Source organism: Xenopus tropicalis, chromosome 9, assembly GCF_000004195.4.
Source record: "Xenopus tropicalis strain Nigerian chromosome 9, UCB_Xtro_10.0, whole genome shotgun sequence".
Taxonomy (NCBI): Eukaryota; Metazoa; Chordata; class Amphibia; order Anura; family Pipidae; genus Xenopus; species Xenopus tropicalis.
In genome coordinates, this window is record NC_030685.2 from 68,441,070 (window position 1) to 68,460,441 (window position 19,372).

The 19,372-nt window shown below is 43.3% G+C and overlaps 2 protein-coding genes across 3 annotated transcripts; one reads left to right on the forward strand and one right to left on the reverse strand.

Moving 5' to 3' along the window:
• Positions 1-420: 420 nt before the first annotated feature.
• On the reverse strand, positions 421-5,163 carry phospho2 (phosphatase, orphan 2). 2 transcript variants are annotated; one of them, XM_012970326.3, is made up of 2 exons: positions 5,065-5,163; positions 421-1,610 (listed from the first exon to the last, which is right to left on the reverse strand). In XM_012970326.3, the coding sequence occupies exon 2, from the start codon at positions 1,563-1,565 to the stop codon at positions 849-851; it is 717 nt and encodes a 238-aa protein (XP_012825780.1). In that variant the 5' UTR covers positions 1,566-1,610; positions 5,065-5,163; the 3' UTR covers positions 421-848. The 2 variants fall into 2 exon arrangements, with proteins under 2 accessions (XP_012825780.1, NP_001007942.1); NM_001007941.2 differs by lacking the exon at positions 5,065-5,163 and having other exon boundaries at positions 433-1,610.
• Positions 5,164-5,504: 341 nt separating this feature from the next.
• On the forward strand, positions 5,505-15,627 carry ccdc173 (coiled-coil domain containing 173). The gene is made up of 9 exons (XM_002934613.5): positions 5,505-5,743; positions 8,482-8,684; positions 9,476-9,649; positions 10,412-10,605; positions 10,959-11,115; positions 12,180-12,319; positions 12,535-12,727; positions 13,341-13,505; positions 15,142-15,627. Exons 1-9 carry the CDS (start codon positions 5,671-5,673, stop codon positions 15,502-15,504), a joined length of 1,662 nt encoding a protein of 553 aa, XP_002934659.3. The 5' UTR covers positions 5,505-5,670; the 3' UTR covers positions 15,505-15,627.
• Positions 15,628-19,372: the final 3,745 nt, after the last annotated feature.

Below are 19,372 nucleotides of genomic sequence, written 5' to 3' on the forward strand. Positions count from 1 at the left end.
GGAATCAGACATGGGGATAAAGGACAGACTTGTTCAGTGATAGGAAACTGTGCTTAATGCTCCCAACTCCAGTTTGCACAGATCACCTGGGATTCTCATTGGAGGATTTTTTGCATTTTAAAGCAGTAATCTATCCATTTGTTATCCATTCTTCATTTGAATATGGAAGGAGATAAAACATCTTTACTCCTTTATTGTTACGTGTGTAAGAGAAACATCCACTCACAAAAACTAAAATGTACTTTCATGACATATGGCCTTGTACCCTTGTACTCACCTATAGCTGTACTGAATTGGATTAACCACACTACCTATTTAATAGGGACACAAAAGCTGTGGGCGGTGTCATTTTAAAAGAGGAACCCATGCACTCTGCTTCTGGATCAGTATCACAGAGAGATAATAATTATCCATATAAAGTATAGAGTCATGCCAACATTCTGCACTTTATTTGTGTATTCACCATCCCCATGTGCAAAGCAAATAAACCTCCCTGTCCCATAATCTAGAGTCCTGCTGTAAGTTGACCACCCATGGGAGCCTTTCACTGTGGACCACTTTTAGGGTGGTATTGAGTCATGGGTCATGGGAATAAATCACCGGTAAATATTTTGCTGTTGGGTCAGATGTAGAAATACTTTTAGTTCTTCTATGTTTCCGCCTCCTTCTTTCTCTGCTGGTATCATACCTGGTGGCTTCATGCTGATTTTGGGTGTGTATTGTAGGTATGGGTCAGGTGTCTGCATTGTATCTCCAAGTACTACTTTGTCTCCTCCCTCTTGTGTTAGTCATGGAGCTGCCCACCAATCAGTAACATCTGAATATCACAGGATCAGGTGTATGGGCCCCTAATGTTCCAACAGCAGTTTCAGGTGAGATAGGATTTCAGCACCCGTTGACCATACACTTATAGTTGAGTCAACCAAGGTGACGTCCTTGGCAATATGCTTATCTAACGTATAACCCGCCCTCGGCATGGCTATATCGCCTTTTTTGAGGAACGTCACAGGGCAGAGATCGTTCCCCCCGTCACCGACATAGACAATTTTTGAATAGTGGGCGGAGTTTGAGGACTGCTTGGCCACAAATTCTTCCAAGACCTTCTTTTTACACAGGTTTGTAGGACATGTTGTGCAGTGGTGGACATGAAAATTCTGAACAGTGAGATTTCCGACGCTGTCAAAGGCCGCAGGGTTAGTGAACACCTTGTCGAACACATTGTGAACGTTGGCGTGCGTTAGAATCCAGTCAATGAAGATGGTGTTGGAGTCCGAGATGATGATGCAATCAAAGGAGTCTTTGTTTTGGCCAATAAAATGCAGCAAGTCAGTCATGCCCGGGGTGTAGGGAATAGCGATCATGATCCTTTTCATGTCCTCCTCTCGAATTCCTTGCTCTCCTAGGTAGCTGAACACTCGGCCCATGTATTCCGTCCATTTGCCCTTCTCGTATGAATTCTGCAACCCGTTTGGGAGCTTTTTCCCGGGAACACACTGGACAATCCAGGTATCACTGTTATCATTAATAATGGTGTGATCAAAATCAAAAACTAGGAGGGTCTTCATGGCTGTTGGTTAAGGTGATCTCTACGGCGATGGGGTTTCTCTTGCCTAAAAAAGGTAAAATGGTACAGTAACATTTGTTATGGCCAGGATAGTTAGCTTGAGCCATTCACTGGGAAATATGAAAGTCTGAATAATATTACATCCCAACATGCAAGGCCATATATAGATACCTGAAGGCCTGTGCCTAGGGTGGCAGTTTGGGGGTGTTGAAAAATAAATACTCTGATATATATATATATATAGAAACTTGAAGGCAAAACGGGCCGCTCCACACAGGACTTATAACAAGCAAAAATGATTTATTGAAGCAAATAACAGAGACTGACGTTTCGGCTGGTACACCAGCCTTTCTCAAGCAGCAGAGCTAATGGGGAAAGGGGGACCCCACTATTCCACAAAGACTGTCCTACACATTTGCCAATTGGACGAGGGGGAGGAGGTCTGGAGATAATAATATAGTGAATAATGTACCTCCCTATTGTAAAATACAAGGATAATACAAGTCACTTCAGAGTTGACCATATGAAAGCACATGACCAAAGGATATAATTTAGAGCATATTGAGTATTATATAATAATATTACATCAGGGATATAGTACTTTAATTACCCAGCAGATCTTCTGCATTAAAATATCATATTTACATAGCAAATTGTACACAGTGTAAGTGAATACAAAGGTATGTAGAAACAGCAAACATCCTTTTTTCAACATGAGATGAATGGATAGATGCTGAACATACTAAACCAGGAAATAAAACCACTTTCACTGTAGCACTTCCTGGTTCTGACGAGTCACTGTTTGCAGGGGAGAAACTAGTAAAACAAATTACCAGTTCTCTGTTTATTGAACTATCCCTTATCTCTAGGTCTAATAAAGGTTGCAGCTTAGGGATCATTATCTTGTTTTAAACAAATAACCCTGTTTACATGGAAAGAGGGTGAGTGAGTTTAAAGGAGAATGCAAGTCAAAATGTAAAAAGCATACTTCCCAATAGTCCTTCTATTGTTTAGTAAAAACGCCACACTTTTGGCTCACCTAATCAAATATTTACTCAGTCACACTTACTCACATTTTCTAGAACAGGCAGCCATCTCTAAAAAGGTATTCTCCCTTCCTTTCCCTCCTTGCTTCATACTGCACATGTGTTTCATTCCCTCCCCCCCCCCTCTGCCAGATCCGCTTCTGATTGGCTGGTGGGCATGTGTAGCTCAGAAAAGGAGACAGGATCAAGTTACACACATGCTCAGAGAATAGGAAGGCTGCCGCTGGCACCTACAGGAAGGGGAGAGAGATTTCAGTGATGTCACTGTAGGCTTCACACTGCTGTAGGCTGCCAGCACCATATCTCAGAGAAGCAAGCAGGGATCTGGGAATTTAGATATGCAGTAAGTACTTAAAAAGAATGCCTTTAGACTTACTTTTAATTTATATTAACCTTTCATTGTCCTTTAAGGAAAACAAACCATTTTTTTCATTAGTGCTGTATATTGCTTATATACCAGATAATGTCTCTGAGCCAAGCCTACAGAAAGCAGATTGCACAGCGGCTGCGGGAGAATGTAGCGGTGACAAGTGGGCACAGGTCTCTGGGTACAGAGTTCATTGGTATCAGGTTATAGCAGTGACGCGCCCATCCACGTGTATTAGAGCGATAAAAGTCACCAATGACATTTACACTGAAAAAACAATGTCATAAAATGATTCAGTGTGTTTTTGGAAATTCCCCAGCTTCGGGGGGGGTGGTTATTAACTCTTAATTTACAAGGCAGACATATTGGATAAATGAAAAAAAAATATGTGGTGCTGGTTTTACTATGCTCTAAAAATATAACTGTAAAAAGCCCCTTTATTGGAGCTCCCTATAGATCCTCTCAGGTCCCGGTCTGTTTTTCAAATTAGGGGCGGCCGTTTCCCAAAGGTCCCTGCCAGAAGCACAGTAAGAGGGGAGTACATACTTTCTGTATGTCAGAGCTGAGCTCCACTTATAGGCAGTGGATTAGGGGGGGGGAAGAGTTTCTGAACAAAAAGCTGAATAATTAAAAAAAAAAATGCAAACTGTCTCAGAACATCACTGTCTACATCAAGGATCCCCAACCTTTTTTTACCCGTGAGCGACATTCAAATGAAAAAAGACTTGGGGAGCAACACAAGATAATACATATTCCTGGGGGTGCCAAATAAGGGCTGTGATTGGCTATTCGGTAGCCCCTATATAGATTGTCAGCCTACAGGAGGCTCTGTTTGGCATTACACCTGGTTTTTACGTAACCAAAACTTGCCTCCAAGCTAAGAATTAAAAATAAGCACCTGCTTTGAGGCCACTGGGAGCAAAATCCAAGGGGTTGGGAAGCAACATGTTACTCACGAGCCACTGGTTGGGGATCACTGGTCTACATTCTACTAAAAAGTATGATGTATAAAGGTAAATTCTCACTTTAAAACATCCAACTCCAGTTGCAGGACCAAGGTACATGGAGCCAGATGTACACTGATTATTTTGCGTTTTAATGCAGCTGTTGGCTCTGAAGAGCTGGGAATAAAAAGTATTGGGCAATATTGCTTTAACAATACAATAATACATTTAACCCTGATGTTGCTGGACTACAGTTACCAGCATGGATAAGTCACAAACGTAGAGAGAAGGCAGGCACTCCGGTATGGTTAGCGAAGAAAAGCAATTGTTCATGAGAGATTGAAGTAAAATCACAAAACTTTTATTGAGCTAACACATTAGGTAACATGTGTTAGCTCAATAAAAGTTTTGTGATTTTACTTCAATCTCTCGTGAACAATTGCTTTTCTTCACTAACCATACCGGAGTGCCTGCCTTCTCTCTACGTTTGTGACTTATCCATGCTGGCTCCCTTTAGCTGAAGGTCTGGGGCATGAGCACCTGGGCCCATCTATACTACAGGTGAGATTTTTCAAAAAACCTATGAGCATATGTTCTATCTTAGTTCTATTAATTTACAGTTACCAGCATGCCTTCCCCTTGATAATATGCTAAAGCGTGTTGGTATTTGTAGTTCCACAACAACTGAGTAAAGTGTAGTTCAGCAACAGCCTTCAGATCCCTATAACTAGTGCAGTTGCAACAGAAAGCAGGTGTCACACAATATAATTCCTACAGTTACCTGCAGTCCTTTCCCTCAGGGGGCCCTATGAACCTTGTTGCCCAAGCTAAATGCCCTCCCTGCTCTCAGGCTGACAGCTGGACTGGAGTCTATAATGGGCCCAACACAAACAGCTGGGGGAGCCACCTGGCCGACATAAATAAGGCTTCATGCCAATGTTTTCAATAGGGAAAAATTATAAAAATACAGGAAGGCCGGTATTTTTTTTCCAGAAAATGTAGCAACACTAAAACCAGCAGAAGGGGGAAATACAGTAGGACCATAAACACCGCACCCCGTAGTGATATTGGCTGAACGGTGCCCCCATGCTTCCCACTATGCGGATAAAGGCGCTAGTGTATAGGTACCGGCCAACTACTCACATCAGAACCGTCAACTCATAGTAGGATCCCGGCTTCTCTCTGACTCTCATCTGCCTACACTCGGCTTCTGGGTAGAAAGCCACGCCTCTTCCCTGTCTCTCCAGCCAATAGATATTGCCTATATAACAACCGTATGCGCCTATTGGCTGAAGGCTCTAACCTGAGCAAGTTTAGCGAGTGGGGGGCGGGACCGAAGGAATAGTGATTGGCCTCGATAGAAAGGTGGGAGGTACAGACTGCCGATAGGAAACGCAGACTGGATTGAAACAAGACTTGAGTAAATTGGGGGACCGAGGCAAATTCCTTTATTGACTTAAGAAAGACTCTCGTACTAAATAATTCTATAATGCTAAAGTTTAATGACTTGATTATTAATCTGCCCTCAGTAAAGATGGCCGCTTTTTCTCGTGTAGAATTTCCAGCCATCCAATAGGAAGTTCAATGCGAAGAGCATGCGAGATAAGTCGCCCCTTTCCCAGAGCCGCCTTCCTGCTGCTAAGCAACGGATATAACCAATGAGCCTCTGCTTCGTTTCTAGGCAACAGAAGCCTCAACAAAAAAGTTAGAGGTTTCTATGGAGGATAGCCTGGCTATTTCTACTGCACAATGATGGCCACTACTTTGTCTGCTCCTGTCGTGCAGTATGGGAGGAGGAAAGGCCTTAGCAGAGCACAGTCAGGTGAGTGGGTGCCGGCTAGCAGTGAGTGGGTGCTAACAGTGAGTGGGTGCTAGCAGTGAGTGGGTGCCGGCTAGCAGTGAGTGGGTGCTAACAGTGAGTGGGTGCTAACAGTGAGTGGGTGCTAACAGTGAGTGGGTGCTAACAGTGAGTGGGTGCTAACAGTGAGTGGGTGCCGGCTAGCAGTGAGTGGGTGCCGGCTAGCAGTGAGTGGGTGCTGGCTAGCAGTGAGTGGGTGCTAACAGTGAGTGGGTGCCGGCTAACAGTGAGTGGGTGCCGGCTAACAGTGAGTGGGTGCCGGCTAACAGTGAGTGGGTGCCGGCTAACAGTGAGTGGGTGCTGGCTAGCAGTGAGTGGGTGCTAACAGTGAGTGGGTGCCGGCTAACAGTGAGTAGGTGCCGGCTATCAGTGAGTGGGTGCCGGCTAGAAGTGAGTGGGTGCTAACAGGGAGTGGGTGCCGGCTAACAGTGAGTGGGTGCCGGCTAGCAGTGAGTGGGTGCTAACAGTGAGTGGGTGCCGGCTAACAGTGAGTGGGTGCCGGCTAGCAGTGAGTGGGTGCCGGCTAGCAGTGAGTGGGTGCCGGCTAACAGTGAGTGGGTGCCGGCTAACAGTGAGTGGGTGCCGGCTAGCAGTGAGTGGGTGCCGGCTAACAGGGAGTGGCTGCCGGCTAACAGGGAGTGGCTGCCGGCTAACAGGGAGTGGGTGCCGGCTAACAGTGAGTGGGTGCCGGCTAACAGTGAGTGGGTGCCGGCTAACAGGGAGTGGGTGCCGGCTAACAGGGAGTGGGTGCCGGCTAACAGGGAGTGGGTGCCGGCTAGCAGTGAGTGGGTGCCGGCTAGCAGTGAGTGGGTGCTGGCTAACAGTGAGTGGGTGCCGGCTAGCAGTGAGTGGGTGCTGGCTAGCAGGTACCCCCTGTTTAATAGTATATGGTATAGCTGCAGAATCATTACTTGGATTTACTGGGCAAGAACATTTGAGATAAATGTATTCTCTCTCTCTCTCTCTACCTTCAATGTTTTATCAAGGATCCTTGACAAAGGTCGGACCGAAACGTTGGTTTTAACAATATATCTACAATAAAAAAAATTTGATAAAACATTGAAGGGTGTGCTGGCCACAGATGATTATTTTCTATATATATATACACAGACACAGTAGGGTTGCTACCTATCTGTGGCCGTAGATTCAGGCGGGGGGCTGGGAACGTGATGTAAGCAGGCAGGGTGTGACATCACAGCATGGGGACATGACATCATGGGGTGGGTTATGATGTGCCAATCGGTGATTGCCCAATCGCCTCATGAATTTTGGCGAGTTCCATCTGGTTTTCCAAATTGGGAAAACTGTGCAGGCACCGCACAGGTGGTAACCCTAAGACACAGTAAGCACAATTAACCTGCGTGGACTGGAATTTAAAATGGGCCATAGCATTACAGGTACACTGAGGCCCAGGTAGCCCAACATAAGCCAAAAATATAGCACAGAACGGGTCAGTGGAAGCATGCAACAGTCCATCTGGCACTTGCAAGGGCATCCAGGTTGCTACTCTGGTCTGGCACTGGCAACCTAGGGATATTAAGTATGAAAAGCTGTTGAAACTGTCACCTAAAGCAGATTATATAGTAAGAAGCAGGCAGCAAATAGTAGTACCCTAAGTACAGTAAGGGATATACACATTGCATTGTGGAAAACAGTGGGTGCTGCGACCACAAACACATTATGCGCAGTGTGAGTCAGTGAATGCTAAGAACCAAAGCACATTATCTATAGTGAGCGGCAGCAGAAATTGACAACCAAAGCACATTGTATACAGTAAGAATCAGTAGTAGGGTTGCACCTTTTGCAGTGGCTAACTCTGGGCAGGGTGGTGGGGCGTGGTGTCACGGGGCACTGCTCCCAATAATTTTTTTCTATTCCCTAAATTCATTTTTTCTCTCATTCTCTTCTGCTGTCCAGTTTTCTATGACCCTTTCTGGTCATTCTTCCCTTCTCTTTAATTTTATACTTTTCTCTACCTACCGAGGGAGCCCAAATTATTAGCTCACTGCCTCTCTGGGCCCCTGGGTGGTGAACTACAGCTAAATTCACAGGGGTCACAATGAACCAATTATGACAGTTGACATTGTCCTCTGATTCACCCAAAATACACCCACAACTGTCCAAGCTCCACCCATTCCCTTTTCCTATGTGCCAGTCAGACCCCCTACTACAGTGATCCCCAACCAGTGGCTCAGGAGTAACATGTTGCTCCCCAACCCCTTGGATGTTGCTCTCAGTGGATTCAAAGCAGGTGCTTATTTTTAAATTTCTGGTAAAGAGGCAAGATTGGCTGCATAAAAACCAAGTATAATACCAAACAGAGCCTTCTGTAGGCTGCCAGTCCACATAGGGGCTATTAAGTAGCCAATTACAGCTCTTACTGGAACCCCCAGGAACCTTTTTCATGCTTGTGTTGCTCCCCAACACTTTTTCCATTTAAATGTGGCCCATTTAAAATGTTGGGCATCCCTGTCCTACTACCATGGGCCCCTGACAAGATCCCCATGTCTCCCCTGATGGCAGCCTGGCCTCTCTGCAGCAGATGACCCTTCAGAGGTGCTACTCACAGAATGGGAAATGGGCTTTGTTCCATTGTCACCATGTCTGCAATGTGATACCAGTGACAGGACAGAAATATGCTGCTTTCATAAGCAATTATTATATTCACCAATTGATTTTTTTTTATAATATTCCCATTGCAGCTGGAAACAACAGCGAAGTGCTTCCAGGAACAGTTGATCTGATGCAAGTGACTGTATTCCCCAAGGCAGAATGGGAGAGAATTGTAAGCAACACAAACAGCTTGGAGCAAGAAGCCAGGCAAATATATGAAGAAAAGAAAGAAAGGGAAGCCTTGCATTTACATTCCAAGGAAGTGGTGAAGAATTGGACTAACACTATAGCTGTGAGTAAGGACAAGCAGAGGGCCATTAAGGGCCCACAAGGGAATGGGTTACAAACAATGTGCCTTGTTCCTGGGGGGCTCGCCATTACCAACTGATATCCATGTTTATTATTATCATCAATAAATATTTTTATTATTGTTCTGGGATCAGACAAGTTTAAAATCTTAGCTGCCAATGCGCTACACACCGGCCAGCATGGGGCACTGGCAGAAGCGGAAGAAAAATAGGGCCGCTGCTCCTTTTCATATCCTGCTGGTCTGATTTTTGCTCTTTGCACAAACAAATAGAAAGACAGAAAGGTGATTGTGCCTCATGTGGCCCCCTATATGCTCTACTCAGTGGCATAACAAGGTGTTGGGCCGCCCCAGACAATATTTTACAGCAGCCTGGCACACATGGTGCCTCATGAGGGCACCCCCCCCCCAACCATGGCTGCTCGTGCCACTGCTAGATTGTGACGGGTGGGAGGGAGGCTTGGGAGAGGACTACAGTACAGCAGACCCTGCGGTCCAGACCCAATTGATATGCTAATCAAACCATTTATGGCTGCATTTAGTTTAGCTCTGCTGGTAATGTCACCCGCCCTGCTGTGTAGCTTTTATAGCACCAACAGCTTCAAGGAGGGTGCCTACCAAATACCAAGAGCTGGGGCTATCTTCATGAGACTTGGGGTGCTGCACACTGCCTTATACAGCTAGCCCCATTTCTTATCTAATTCACTATTTCAGTAATGCTGTTTGGTTTCTTAACTGTATTTGCTTCTAAAAGTGAAAACATTTACAATTAACAGGGTTTGAGACAAAAAAGACTGGAATCAAAAAAGCTCCGTGAGGAAAAAGAGGAAGAGGAGAAAAGACTGATTGATTTGGAGGAAGCAAAATTTCAGGAGCAAAAAAGAAAGGAGGCTATTGAGAAAGCCAGGCTCAAGCAGTACTATCAAAATGACAAAGTCAAAACATTCCATGTAAGTGACCATTGATTTTTCTGTAGGTTATGGGTTTGAGAGAGGAAGGTGGCAGTGCTCGGGCCACTATCTGTATCTACCTTGCCACAACATGTGCTCTGTGAGAGCTGAATTTGTTTCAAAAGATGGAAATTTGGCTCTTAAAGTTACGTAGGGTCGGACTGGGGGTTGAAGGGCCCACCGGAGCTCCCGTCCCAGTGGCCCTACAGGTGCCCCCAGCCGGGCGCATACCCTAACCCCCCCCCCCCTGCAGAGCCCCCCACCCGACGTCCTCCCCCGAGCGCTTAAATTTGACGCGTCAGGGGAGGAGCACTCGGGAGGGGGAGCGCCGGCAAGGGTCGGGTCTGGGCCGCCGGGGCCCACCCGGATTTTGCCCGGTTGCCCGGTGGCCCAGTCCGACCCTGATTACAAGAAAGGGCTGGTTTGAAGTTCTTCTGGTTAGGAAAAACATTAGAAACCTCAGATAACCTCAGAAACTGACCAGCAGGTGGTGCTGTTGTAACAAAATTCATTTATATTAACAGTGTACATTCCTTACCTATCCTTGGTTGTATTTATAGTTTATGTATGTGAGTGTATAGATTGGTATGTGTGGGTTAGGTGTGATGGGTTTACTTGGATGGGTTGAACTTGATGGACACTGGTCTTTTTTCAACCCTATGTAACTATGTAACTATGTAACTTAAAACTGAAGTGCATTTCCTTCACTTTTGCCGTCATTTACATGTGGATTTTCCCTCAATATGTGGGGTTACTTTACAGAGTGCCCTGTTACTCACAGAAGTAGCGAAGGAAAGGGAACTGCAGATAGAGCTGAAGAATAAGATGTTGGCTCAGAGCAAGAAGAAAGAAAAAGATTGGCAGCGGGAACTGGAGGAAGGCATAGCTGAAGATCAGAGCAAAGCCTTGAAGCAACTTACGGACAGACGCAATAACGCCAGTGAGCTCCTCAAGCAGTATGTTCAATCAGTTCTGGCAAAATTACACATTTTGAAATAAGTTGGTTAATTCATTAACCTTCAGACAGGAACATTTGTGTGACAAGGAGGGAATTGGTAATAACTGTGATAGAAATCAAAATGCTGAGAATCCATTGGGTTTCCACTTTCATATATCAATAAACCTGCAATTTCACCACTTTTCAACTTTAATCCTCTTCTCATCATGATTCCATTCTCCCTGTATCCATGTCCCAGCTCTCTTGTTTTCTGTCCAGTTTATTTCCAACCCCAGTTTCCCTTTTCCATCTCTTACCAAGACAGACTTTGTGAACAGAATTTTTTTTTTGTATTATTTGTCTCTAATCTAGGATTGACGAGCAGAAACACAAAGCAGAATTAGAGAAACTAGGCAATCATAGAGAAGGAGAAGAAATCCAGAGACAAACCAAGGACTATGAGATGGAAATGAGGAGGCTCGGCCAACGTAAACTTGAAGAAAAGCAAGAAATTAAGCGGGCTCACCTAGTGAGTAACAGAGCAGTTTCTCGTATATCATTGGAAAAGACAGGGTGGGGCAAGTGTGAGTATATAAACCAACCCAGCGTCCTGTCACCTGTGGGGCTTGGTACGGTGAAGAGAGGTCATGGGAGCAGCTGGATGGTAGCAAATTTGGCCCACCACCCACCTCTGGGCGTAGCTGATTGGCTTATTTTACTTTACTCACTCATAACCTTCATTTTGTACATTTATCTATGGGTGCCCAACAAGCCCAACCATTATCCATGTATAATTGATATTGGTTGGTTCATTGATCAGACAGCTTTGAGTAAGAGAGGACGTGGAGCCAGAGCTTCACCTTACTTCCTGCTGTGTGACTGTTCTTGCTTTTTGCATGAATGACTGGAACAACAGAAATTCAGCCATACCACGTGTAGCCTCTCATATGCTCTCCGCCTTTAGCCTCTAACCAATTATATCCTACAGTATGTGCATTATTTATAATCAACATTTACATAAAATATCTGACCTCTGTCATTTTCCTTAAAGGAACAGTAACACCAACAAATGAAAGTGTATAAAAATAATTAATATATTATATACTATTGCACTGCACTGGTAAAAGTTGTGTGTTTTCTTCCTAAACACTACTGCAGTTTATATAAATACCCTGCTGTGTAGCCATGGGGGCAGCCATTTAAATTGAAAAAAGGAGAAAAGGCACAGGTTACTAAGCAGATAACAGATAAGTAGCAGATTCCCATTGTATTCTACACAGTTTATCTGGTATCTTCTTATGTAACCTGTGCCTTTTCTCCTTTTTTCAATTTAAATGGCTGCCCCCATGGCCTCACAGCAGCTATTTCTATTAACTACAGTAGTCTTTCTGAAGCAAACACGCAACTTACCAGTGCAGGGCAACGGTACATTATATTTTAATTATTTTAAAACATTTTTATTTTTTAGTGTTACTGTTCCTTTAAATAGACTCTCATGGTCAGATTAACTTTTGTCAGTTTAGTCACCTTAAGCAATTGTACCGATATAGAGTGTACAGTGCAGCTGATGGTTTGCAATTTGCCTTTTGGCAGGCCCATATCTCAGACAGAGATTTTGTCAGAGCTCTGGAAAAACAGAAGGAAGAAGAGAATGATGAAATGCTGAGACGTTTCGTTCTGGCCAAGAGAAAGATGGGCAACTTGAAAAAAGCAAAAGAAGCGGAAATGAACAGGTATGAAATCTGCAAAGTTTGCATTAGTGCAGTCACTCATCACAACCGGAGAGATCTTTGCTCTCATTTTCTACCAACTTGTTGTAGATTGTTTAAAGTTCATTGCTGATTGGCCGCTACCTTCAGAAGCTAAAATCTCATTTTTCCTTAAATGCATCTACATAATCCATTAGCACCCATGTATGTAAAAAAATATAAAAATGTACCATCTCCAGGCAAGTTGAAGAGAACAGGGACCGAATCACTGAGCTTCTGTCGGCATGGTATAAGCAGAAAACCGACGACGAAGAGGAGCGCACTGCAAAAGCAATGGCCGATCAAGAAGCAAAGCAAAAGAAGGAAGCCCAGGAGAAAGAAGAGAAAATAAAGGCAGATATAAAGGCGATAACAGAACACAGACTTGCTGACGTGAGTATCGGATAGAGCTCACCGGAGTGGGACTCTCCAGCTCCTTATTCCCTTGGAACATTAGGGACATGTGAAACTGACTCTGTATTGTTAACCCTTGACAAACATACTTTTTGCATCCAAACAGCCACTTAGTGATGCCCTTGCCATGTAGCACTTGGATGGGATCCTTTCTTATAACTGCCACTGAGGCAGCTATATTTACTTTCAATAATAAAAAGGGAAGTCACTGGCAATAACATGCTCACTATACAACAGGGGGGGTAGGGGTGGCATTGGGGCTCAGCTTAGGGTAGTATTTGATCAAATGTTCTCTTTTAGATACACCTAAAAGTCCAGCTAGGTCAGTTAGGGGAAGATTTGGGTTGAAATGTCCTAGACATTCTTGGAAATACATCCAATATACCAATATTCTATGTCTGTAACTTGCCAATGGGGGGCTGGCTAAACGTGGGACCTTTAAGGGGGATGGGGGGCTTAGGAAAAAAAAATTCCAACACTAACCATAAATTGATACAGCAAAATGCAGTCTGCATTGTTTGATGATAGTGGCAACAATCCTAAGATGTACTTAACCCACCAATCAATAATAGTTACTTGTCGTTCCTTGCAGAGAAAGAAGAAGGAAAAGGAAGAAAAAGAGGCGAAGATGGAGGCTCTGCAGACCCTTTACTCCATGAAAGAAAGTGATCGTTTATTTTTGCAGCAACAGCAAGAGAAAATGAGAAAAGCAGAGGAAGAATGCAAAAATGTGCAGGCTGTGCAAGTCCAGCAAATGGTATTACACATTCTAAGCCAATGACACACAGAGCTACTTGTCGTACCTACAGAATAGACAATACTTATAACTACTTGTGTTTTAGCAGAGTCAGTTCTCAGTATTGTCTGTGGCAGGGCATATCCTGGCATTTTGTAGCCTTAAGAAACCACCTTTGCAGGTTGCAGATGATGTCTGAGCCTGGATACTTGATACTTATGGCATCCCAGGGATCAGTTTCCCACTGTATACACATTCTTGTACATCACCTTTGCAGGTGTCAGATGATGTCTGTATACCCGATACCCAGGAATCACTGTATACACTTCTATAGGACTTGGAGTTGAAATGTTATGACTGAGCAGGTACAGCAGCAACACAATATGCATATTGCTCCTTGGCTCTTTGTCTGCATCCTCAGGGTATACTTTATACCATTCTGGCAAGGTGATTACCGGTTGGGAGCAAGCTAAAGTACGCAGGTAGCTAATTGTTTGGTATGGCTGTAAGCTTTGTGAGTTGCACTGTACAGGCAAGATCCCAATAGTAACAGGAATAGAGAACTGACAGTTCCTTGACCAATAAGCATGTGCCATGCTCCACAGGATACGTGTCATTTATTATGATGCAGAACTGTTTAATCACTGTGGGAAAATATATGTTCCACAGATTTTATCACACTGGCCGCTGCCGCCACATTGCTTACATTTCTAATTTAGCCTTCATAATCCTTTCATATTCCTTTCTGATTAGGTCTCATACAGAGTATCCAGGACCAGATTATATTAAACAATAATGTCCTGCAATCAAGTGTTAGTTGTCCTAGAGCTTGAGGGGCCAAAAATATTCTTTGGAGGGTCACATTCAGTCCATAGGGCCTCCAGTTGGACTGCCCGGCTCTATTGTTTTGTGTAAAGGTGATTTATGCTGACATCTTGTGGACTATTGCTGTTACTACAAGTTATAGACTTAATTGCTCAGTTATCTCAGCATTGTGATGTTTCTATTGCATACAGTAAGTTGGCATCTTTAAACATCATCGGCTGTGGGAAAAGCTTATAATGTTTATAAATGAAGCACCTCAAGAAAACTCTGGGATAACTCTGGACTATATTTATATTTTTATGCTGTATTGAAAATAACTACATATCTTTTGTAAAATGCTCGTAAACATGTGGATCTTAGCCGAATGTTGGCCTTGTAGGTAGTGGGTCAGGTCATGTTGATCCGATCATTTGGGTCCCCATGCTAACAACCAGACAACACTAGAGGGACTATGGCTGCCTTTAGTTGTAGACTGATTCCCAGCAAAACCAATCATACAGGTCAGGGAGGTTTAATTTTCTACATATGTAGAAAAAGTTTAGCATCTCTTTATTTAGCATTAATTTCTCCTCTGCATATTTTATACAAAATGGAATGGCCTTAGAGCTTCCCCTTAGCTGTAAATATATTTAGTGGACAGAAATGGCTGCAATTTTTATTAATAGGTTTATGGAGCCAGACTCAAGCAGAGAAAAAGCAATATGGCAACCCCACATTTATAAGTGACAATATGCTGGGATATTTCATTGTACCTATCTGGAAGACTGCAATGTTCATTGATGTTATAGGATTACTGGCAAGTGCTTCATTTCTTCTTTATTTTGGCACACAGGCAGAGAAAACGGTGATGGCTCAGTCCGACAGGGAAGCGGAAATAAAGTATGCAAAGCAAAGTGAGTTCTTTCTGGCCAAGGAAGAGGACGAGTTCCAAGAATATGCAAAACAAGTGATTGATGTGGTGACCAAAGCAGGGAGAAACCCATACGCCCTGAAGAAAGCAGCAAAGAGCGGCACTGGGGGCGGGCACGGCCCGGTCTATACAGGGAGGGGAGGTATCCGTCCTAGTTACCTCGTACAAGACACCAGTGGCGTTCAGTTACCCTCATATAATAGTGGAACCACCCAGGAAATCAAAGGACTGTATGAGAGTGGGGACATCCAGCACGGAAAGAGAAAACTTGGCTTTACCTGGTGAAACAGTGCCAGCGAGTTGCAATCACCAGACCTAGCCAGATGTTACTCCTATTTACTTACTCTAGGTACTGAGCAATGCAAGGAGCTGTAGTAATGTAGATTAATAAACAAAGTTTACAACATTTTTCCCACCATCCTCATTTTAATTCCAAGGGTAACTGCGATTATAAAACAAAAATACACACACACACACAGCCAGTCTCTTAACAATGGTTGGAAGCTTAGTAAGCACAACTCTCAGGGCACCGGCACACAGGGAGATTAGGCGCCTGCTAATGTGGGTAACTTATCTCCACAAAATGTCTTCCCATCGGCAAGAACGTGAATCGGCAGTGGGATGGCATGTGTGTTGCTTTGGTTTTCAAAGTCAAAGCGATTAAGAGGAAACGCACTAAAACAATAAATATAGATATGAAAAGCTTAAGTGTATATTAAGTGCCACGATGGCAGAAATAAATCGTACCAAGTATTAAGCTGAGACCTGGGTGTAAATACCCCGGGTATATCACTCAGTCCAAAAGGTTATAAGTACATCAAAGTGCGGTAACAAAGCTCACCGTAGTCCAGTAAAGGTCCAGGTGCTCAAAGCCCCGAACCCGTAGCCAAGGTGAACTCCAAAATTGAAAGGGTAACGCCAAGCACACCGGACAGCAGGATATTCTTTTTAAAACTCGATCTTTATTTATCCATTAAAAACAAAAACGCCTAGTCGCCTCACAAACAAACAAGACAACTGTGAAAACCCATCGAGATGCGTATACTATCCCATCGGGGATTCCCATTCTTGCTGGTGGGAAGGCATTTTGGGGAGATTAGTCACCTGTGGCAGTGAAGATTTATCGCAGGCGACTAATCTCTTTTATTCCTAACTTTTAGGGATAAAATGTTATAGAATGGCAAACTCTTAGCAACTTCTCAACTGGTCTTCATTTGTTATAGTTTCTGAATTATTTTACTTGCTTTTCAGCTCTTAAAAGGGGGTCACTGACCCCAGCAACCAAAGCTCTCTGAGGCTACAATTTTATTATTATTGCTACTTCGTATTGCTTTCTGTTCAGTGTCCCTAGAATAAATATTCCAGTCTCTCATTCAAACCATTGCCTGGTTGCTAGGGTAAATTGGAACCTAGCAACTAGATAGCTGCTGAAATTTCAAACTGGAGAGCTGCTGAACAAAAAGATAAAAAGAAACAATAACATGGAGGACCAATTGCAAATTGTCACAATATCCCTCTCCACATCATACAGTTAAATGTGAGCTTGCAGTCTGTCTGTGTGATGTGGTTATAGGTATTGTAGCTGCAGCACCCCCACATTGCCCACATGATTCCAGTCAAACGCTAGTGGGCAGATAAAATATGCTTCAACCTTAAAATGTTTTTAAAACATTTGCCACATGTCCCTCTCCTGAACCGCCGTAATGAAACTTCTCCCGATTACTTACTATTTCTGCACCACGCAAGTTATTTTCAGCCGCATCGTTACTTGCGGCGGCCATCTTTGTATCAATCGCGTCACTTCCCTCTGGCTTCTAACATCAGCGCTGGCCTGGGGAAATCTGTAGAGCTGTGTGAGCATGCGCTTGGCTTGGGGGGAGTGAAAGTGCAAGTGTGTACGCCCTAATCTCACTTCGTTATTTGGCAAAAGGAAGCTGGAATCTTTTATAGGAGTGTACAGTATTTTTTTACTTTGATTTATTATTGCTGGAATAGAAGAAGTCTACTGCAGGAAAGCTAATGGTAAGTAGCTCTTCACATAAAGGGCAACAAGCTGAGCTTAATTTGTAAATAGGGTTTAGTTCTCCTTTAATCCTTGGGATTCACTTCGACTCACCATGGCAACCTGAAAGCCATTGTATATGAAAAATACACCAAAAGTAAAAAAGCCCCTTTCCAAGTGTTAAACAGAGAGATGCATATTCCTAATAGTAAATAATTGTCCTTTGCACAGTGTTTCACAGTACAGAGATTTATTTAAAGAGGCTTTAACATCGTTAATGTGCCATTTAACAGGAGTTCTGCTGGTTCGGTGAAGATTTCATATAATAGTTATACATTTGGGCACCGAGATAAGAGGCAAGTGAAAAGGAAAGCAGCCCCTCTCAGTGTTACACACCAAGCCTTACCCACTCCTACATTTATATTCATCTCCCCTCATGTGACAGATTTCACTAGTTCAACAGAACATTTACAGGAGAAAGCCACATTGAAGCCATAGACACACACACTCATATTTAAAAAGAATAGAAATGTGTTAATAGAAAGTGTCCCAGGGGTTTCTGCAGGTTTAACTGCCACTGAGACAGGAAGGGGGGGGGGGTAATAATGTCAGTGTACAAACTCTTACCTTGGACGGGTCCTCACATAGGTTTTCATTATCAGGTATCAGACTGACAATACTGGAGCCCTTGGAATGTCATATGTTGAGGAGGAAATAAAAGTACCCAATCCTTAATCAGTTCCCCAACAAAGTGTAACATAGTGGACAACAGCACCTAGTGCACCGAGTAGACTCACTGGGTGCTTTAAAATAAGTGAATGTAAAATGAATGAGAGTGCTATTGTAAGCACGTTTGCAATTTTAAGATTCTAAGATATTAAGGGAAATAGGTACTTAATACAATTTAACAACAGCGCCACCTATTGGCTAGTTTCCAAGTGTGATCCAGTCAGGAACATCAGGGCTGGTGTGATATTCTTCTGATGAGGAAAAACAAAAACCTCATAACTTTTCTCACTACATTCCTAACCAAGAGAACACCAGGACAGCCCTTCCTCCTGACAAGTTCCTCAGCTGGATTAGTTGGAAACTGGCCAGCAGGTGGCGATGTTGTAACTCAAATTGTACAGCGCTGCGGAATATGTTGGCGCTTTATAAATAAATGTTAATGTAATAATTCATATTAACAGTACATATTCCCCAACATCATCTTGAAATTAAGAAAAAAAAAATAATGCAAATTGCAATGGTGCTTAGAATAGCACGTCAGTTTTCTCTGATCCACTTATCCATTATAGAGAGTATGAAACACCTACTCATTCGTCTCCATGGATATAGCTGGTGAGTAGGTGTATAACCATAAGTGAAGCCTCCTATGAATGTAAGAATATTGGGGGTAGAGAGACTCATACTATACTGACGGCACCAACACAGCTGCAATCATAGAACCTTAAGGAAATGTGGGAGATTTACATGCAGTTGGAAATCGTATGGTGGCCAATAACTGGCTCATGATTAACACAATATATAATATGCTAGAACACTGCATGTAAACTCCTGCAACATGGGATTTCATCCATCCATCCCAGTGCTTTGAGAGCTATGGGGCCTGCATAAAACAGGACATTGCCTATAGCCATTTACACACTGTGGTGCACCTTGGAACATAACTTAAAATACAAAAATGTTTCCTATTCTATGCAGAAGGCATAGAGGCGGGGCAGGCAATATATGATTGACAGCTCAGACTTTTAAATCCATTTATAAAAAGTATGGATAATTTAATTAAAAAAAAAAAAATGTGTTTTGTGTTTCATTTTTAAAGGACTTTTATTATACAGCTTTTAATGTGTGGGAGAAAGTGTAATTATCCATTGCCACACCTTCCCGGTTTATTTCCTTTCCAACAATCAATGCTGAATCAATCAATGCAGTGATGTACCAATGCACTTTAGGCAAGCAACAACTATATTCTTGTACACTCGGGGTGCTTCCCAATTGGCACCATGCCACAAAGGCATCAGGAATAATGGAAGTTGGGGTTAAACAAAGTCTGTTTGGCCTTTGCCAAACTGGTAAAGCAGCACAGGTATAGGACCCGTTACCCAGAATGCTCGGGACCAAGGGTATTCCGGATAAGGGGTCTTTCCG